The sequence below is a fragment of the Anser anser genome (genome assembly GCF_964211835.1).
Source record: "Anser anser genome assembly, chromosome: 10".
Lineage (NCBI taxonomy): Eukaryota > Metazoa > Chordata > Aves > Anseriformes > Anatidae > Anser > Anser anser.
In genome coordinates this window covers 3,212,178-3,216,689 of record NC_139730.1, presented here as the reverse complement: position 1 = coordinate 3,216,689, position 4,512 = coordinate 3,212,178, and the positions used below count along the sequence as shown (strand labels likewise).

At 52.0% G+C, this 4,512-nt stretch overlaps 1 protein-coding gene across 1 annotated transcript; it reads left to right on the top strand.

Moving 5' to 3' along the window:
* The first annotated feature begins 457 nt into the window (after positions 1-457).
* Positions 458-4,473, top strand: PDCD7 (programmed cell death 7). The gene is made up of 5 exons (XM_083850387.1): positions 458-1,280; positions 2,171-2,309; positions 2,643-2,879; positions 3,496-3,583; positions 3,964-4,473. The coding sequence occupies exons 1-5, from the start codon at positions 486-488 to the stop codon at positions 4,079-4,081; spliced, it is 1,377 nt and encodes a 458-aa protein (XP_083706513.1). The 5' UTR covers positions 458-485; the 3' UTR covers positions 4,082-4,473.
* The last annotated feature ends 39 nt before the right edge of the window (positions 4,474-4,512 follow it).

Here is a 4,512-nt window from a genome sequence, read left to right as displayed (position 1 = left end):
GAATACTCGAGAGAGGTTTGTCCTCCGTGAGCGACGCTGGGCTGGACAGGAGCGGTGGCTCACCACGTGTGGCTGGGGGCTGTCGCTGGATAGTTTCTAAAGCTTCTTGTTGAACTTCAAGGTTTGTTTTGTTCCGGATCTTAGCTTTTTGGTTTTGAACTGGTGCGGACGAACGATAAAAGGCGGTGCTGGTGGGGCTCTAACGCTTTAACGCGTCGTAAAAACGTGTCACGAAACGAAGGGGCCCCACCTTGGCCCCTTCCAGCCTGGGGGGGGGGGGGGGGGGTTGCTCCTGTCCCTGCTCCTCCCTGGGGACCGGCTGCAGGGCGCCCTTTCCCCGCACCCGCTGCCGGAGGGCCCCGGCCCCCGCCGCCCCCCGGCGATAAAGCACGGCGGCACGGCGCTGGCCGCGCCCACCGCGGCCATAACCCCCGCCCCGCGCCATCAGCCCCGCCCGCTCCCTCCCGCACCTCCCTCTCCCTAAGATGGCGGCCCCGCCGCCGCCGCCGCCGCCGCCCTTCCCGGGCCGCTTCGCGCCGCCGCCGTTCCGCGCCTTCCCCCCGGGGCCTTTCCCCCCGGCTCCTCCGCCTCCCTCCGCGCCCTTCCCCGGCCCCTCGGGCCGCCCGGCTCCCCCCTTCGCGGCGGCGGCGGCTCCCCCGCCGTTCCTCCTGCCCCCCGAGGCCGCTCCCTACTTCCCGGCGCCTCGCCCCGCCGCCGCCCCGCCGCTCTTCCCCCCGTGGCCCTCAGCCGAGCGGCCCCCGGCCGGCCGCGGGGCCCCGCCGGGCGATGCGGAGGCGGAGGAGGAGGCTCAGCAGCGGCAGCGGGACGAGCAGTGGCTGGCGCAGTTCCTGGCCCGCCGCCGCCGGGCTCCCCCCGCTGCTGCTCCTCCTCCGCCGGTGCCCCCCGGTGCCAGCCCCGAGGCCGGGCGGCGGCTGGCGGTGACGGCCCTGGGGCTGGTGGCTCGCCTGGCCGCCGCCTGCCGGGCCCTGAGGCGGCTGGAGGCCGAGGGGGACGAGGAAGGATGGGGCGAGGTGCGGGTGGAAGCCGAGGCGGTGAGGTCGGAGCTGCGGGAGGCCGTGAGGCCCCTGAGGGAACCCGGCTACCTGCGGGAGCTGGGGAGGAAGGCCGAGAAGGCGAGGAAGAGGAGGCAGCGCCTCCAAAGGAGGAAGCAGGAGGCCAAGGCGGCCAAGGAGGAGGAGGCCGCCCGAGCCGCCGAGCGGGAGGCCGAGATCGACCGGTGGAGGGCCAAGTGCATCCAGGAGGTGGAGGAGAAGAACCGGGTATGGCCTCCGGCGCCGGGCGGCCTCATCCTGCCGTCCCCTCGCACCCTACGGGTGCTGCGCCAGCATCACGCCAGCCTTCATCCTCCGTGGCTCCTGATGGGCCAAGGAGGTTCAGCGGCGCCCACAGCCCTTGGTGGCTTCTGGAGAGGCCCTGGCGGACATCTCGGCTGTGCCACATCCGTGTCCCGGCCCGGCGGGTGCGGTTAAATGAGCTCAGGTGCACGCAGAGGTCTTCGTTTGTGGTCCTGAGCTCGCAGCCTCCCTGTGCCACAGCACCTGCTGTGCACCCAGCAGCCGTCAGCAGGGTTTGGTGCCTCGGCCCTGCTGCCTGCTTTGTCCCTGCGAAGCTCGTTCGTAAGGTTTTCTGCCTCGTGGGGAAGTAAGACGGCTCCAAAGCAAAAAAACAAAACAACCAACCAACAAAACTCTCAAATCAGGCTCGATGTGAAGTGTTGTAGGCACCTCTTTGTTGGCTGCTGGTCAAAGATTCACCCCTCTAGGGGTGCTGGGCCCGTTGCTGGGGAGGTGCAGAGCAGCTGTGAAAGGTTTGGCATTGAAACTCTGCCATGTTAATGGTCTGTAACTGCACAGCTGTAAAACCTGTGCGGTTTACATTTATTGTGCATTTCTGCTAATTTTCTGAAGCTAATGGTTGTTGGGCTTCACAAATTCAACAGCCATTCTGGCCCAAATTTATTTTGTCCTAAAGTCTATTAGGTTTTGACTTTTTGGTAAAGGAGATCAGATGTTTGACTGACTTGCTATGGTCGTGTTACTAGGAAGTTGTTTTGATCTCCAGGGCTTTGCTCATCTTTTTAAAAGTACCTTTTCTTGTCTGTGGGGGATATTTCATGCATCTAGTTGTTTTTTTTTCCTTTCCTTTGCAGGAGCGGGAACTTAAGGCTGCTGCAGACAGTGTCTTATCTGAGGTCAGGAAGAAGCAAGCAGACACAAAGAGAATGATGGACATCCTGCGTGCCTTAGAAAAGCTTCGGAAACTGAGAAAAGAGGCTGCTGGCAGAAAAGGTTAATTAGGAGAATTTTTCCAAACTTTTCCAGTTGCGCTTGCAGGAAATAGTGTGATGTGGAAGGTGCAGTTTGGAAAAGCTGTTTCTTAATCAGTGGGTTTAGTTACATCGTTATGCGAGAATAGTTATCAAATGCTGAACAGCAAATTGGATGCAGTGGCTGCATTCCTATGTTTCCAAGCTCCTCCTTATCACAAAATGCTTCTGTCAAGGTAATTGTTAGCAAGGTTAGGCTTATGCTTCTCTTACGTTTTGCCAGCTCCACTCTTGGGTCTGTTAACAGAGCCTCTTCTCAATCTGAAAATTTTAAATTAATCCTTTTTCTCTTTAGGTGTTTGTCCGCCTCCCTCAGCAGACGAAGCATTTGAAAGTCAGGTAGAAAGTCTCAAAACATTGCTAAAAAACCGGACAGAGCTGTACGAAGCTGAGGAGAGAGCATTAAGAGTTATGTTGGAGGGAGAACAGGAGGAAGAACGGAAGAGAGAAATGGAGAAGAAACAGAAGAAGGAAAGGGAAAAACTTCTACAGCAGAAACGTGAAATTGATTCCAAGCTCTTTGGGGATCCAGGTAGATCCTGCGTGCCGTACATCACTGTATTGTTTTTTTCATCTCTTAGGCGCTGGGTTTAAATTACAGGAGCAAAAATAGCTGAGAAAGAAGTCATCTGCTGGAGTAATTTATGCTTAGAGGAAAAGATGGGATAAACGTAGAGAAATAACTGCTTTTAACAAATGTGGTGCAAGAAGAACTGTTTAGCTCTTCAGCATAGACTGCAGTATTTCTCAAGCTGACTCCATAATATTTTGCAAGAAGAGGTTGTAGATGAGCTGAAGTAGGAATAAACAGAGTAGATTGAAGACTTCCTGCACCCGGTGGATGCTTTAGTTGGTGATTTGGTAAGCGTGACCTGGGTGGTTTGTAAAGATTCAGTGTCCATATGTTCCCCTTATTTAGAGGATGGAGGCAGGAAAAAGTTTTGCTAGTCTTGAGTTTGCTCTGACAGCTCTGGTAAGGATGAAGAGACGTGCAAAGCATCTAAATAATCCTTAACATGCTGCGTAGGTAAAGATCCCAAGTTAGGTTGGGGAGTAACAAATGAGTTGGCAAATTTGGGGCTTCTAAGACTTCCTAGAATCGAAGGTGTCTCTGGTTTATTGAATAATTTCTGTCTGTGTTTTAACAGATGAATTTCTTCTTGCCCATCTACTGCAACCCTTCAGAGAATATTACTTACAAGCCGAGCATTCTGTAGCAGCGCTAATCCAGATCAGGTAGAAATAAAATCTTTAATTTAGTGTCTAACGTGACAAGTACTGCTTGTTGAGACTGTAAAATTTTATTTACTTCATTAACTTCCAAGTATGATTGTGCAATGAATTCTTCTGATTTTTTTTTTCTCTCTTGGTTAAGTATCTACCTTCTAGCTCAATAAAGTTGTATCCAGCAGACATCCATGTGAAGCAGAGTGCACTTCCATGTTTAACTGTTGCCTTTACTGTATCAGTATATTAAAATTTTCACATTTCTGCTTTGAAAAAAAATGTTTCAGAGCACGGTTTACAGTTGTTTTGTGTAATGGTTGGCATGAACAAATATGTGTGTAGGTATATAATCTTACCGCTCCTCTCAAACAAGACTTTCTCTCTTAAAGGCACGAATGGGATCAGTACCTGGTGCCGGCCGATCACCCCGAAGGAAGCTGCATCCCTCCAGGATGGGTTCTTCCAAGTCTCCCCACAAACGACACTTGGGCCACTGCTGTCAGATAATTTAGAAATAAATTATTTTAACTTTGAAGGAATGTTTCATTCTAGTTGGGTGCGTAAATGTGAGAGGATCCAAAGAGGAGGTCTCGTCCTTGGGTCCTGTTTCTGGTGGCCAAATACTGGAATATCTGGAAGAAAACAGTAAGAAATGTTTTTGTTTTCTGACTCTGGAGGGAAATATCTGAGCAAGTCCAAAGCTCTCAGGCCTCTTGCGGCACAGAATTACAATCCTGCTGTGAGTTTTTGTTAACAAATCTCTATCTTAATAAAGTAACATTGCTGACGAGGTTATTTGTGCCAGTATTCGTGTGCTATTTTTAGTGACTTTTATCTTTATAAGCCTAAATCAAGATGTTGAAATCTCCAGAAATAAAAACGTTGTTTAAAAAAAAAAAGATCATTAGTAACATGTTTTTCTTTTTAAATGAAACATG

Coding starts and splice junctions, on each gene's coding strand:
- PDCD7 (XM_083850387.1), top strand. CDS start 486: ATGGCGGCCCCGCCGCCGCCGCCGCCGCCGCCCTTCCCGGGCCGCTTC. Junction 2,310..2,642: donor AGAGGCTGCTGGCAGAAAAG/GTTAATTAGGAG, acceptor TTTTCTCTTTAG/GTGTTTGTCCGCCTCCCTCA. Junction 2,880..3,495: donor CAAGCTCTTTGGGGATCCAG/GTAGATCCTGCG, acceptor GTGTTTTAACAG/ATGAATTTCTTCTTGCCCAT.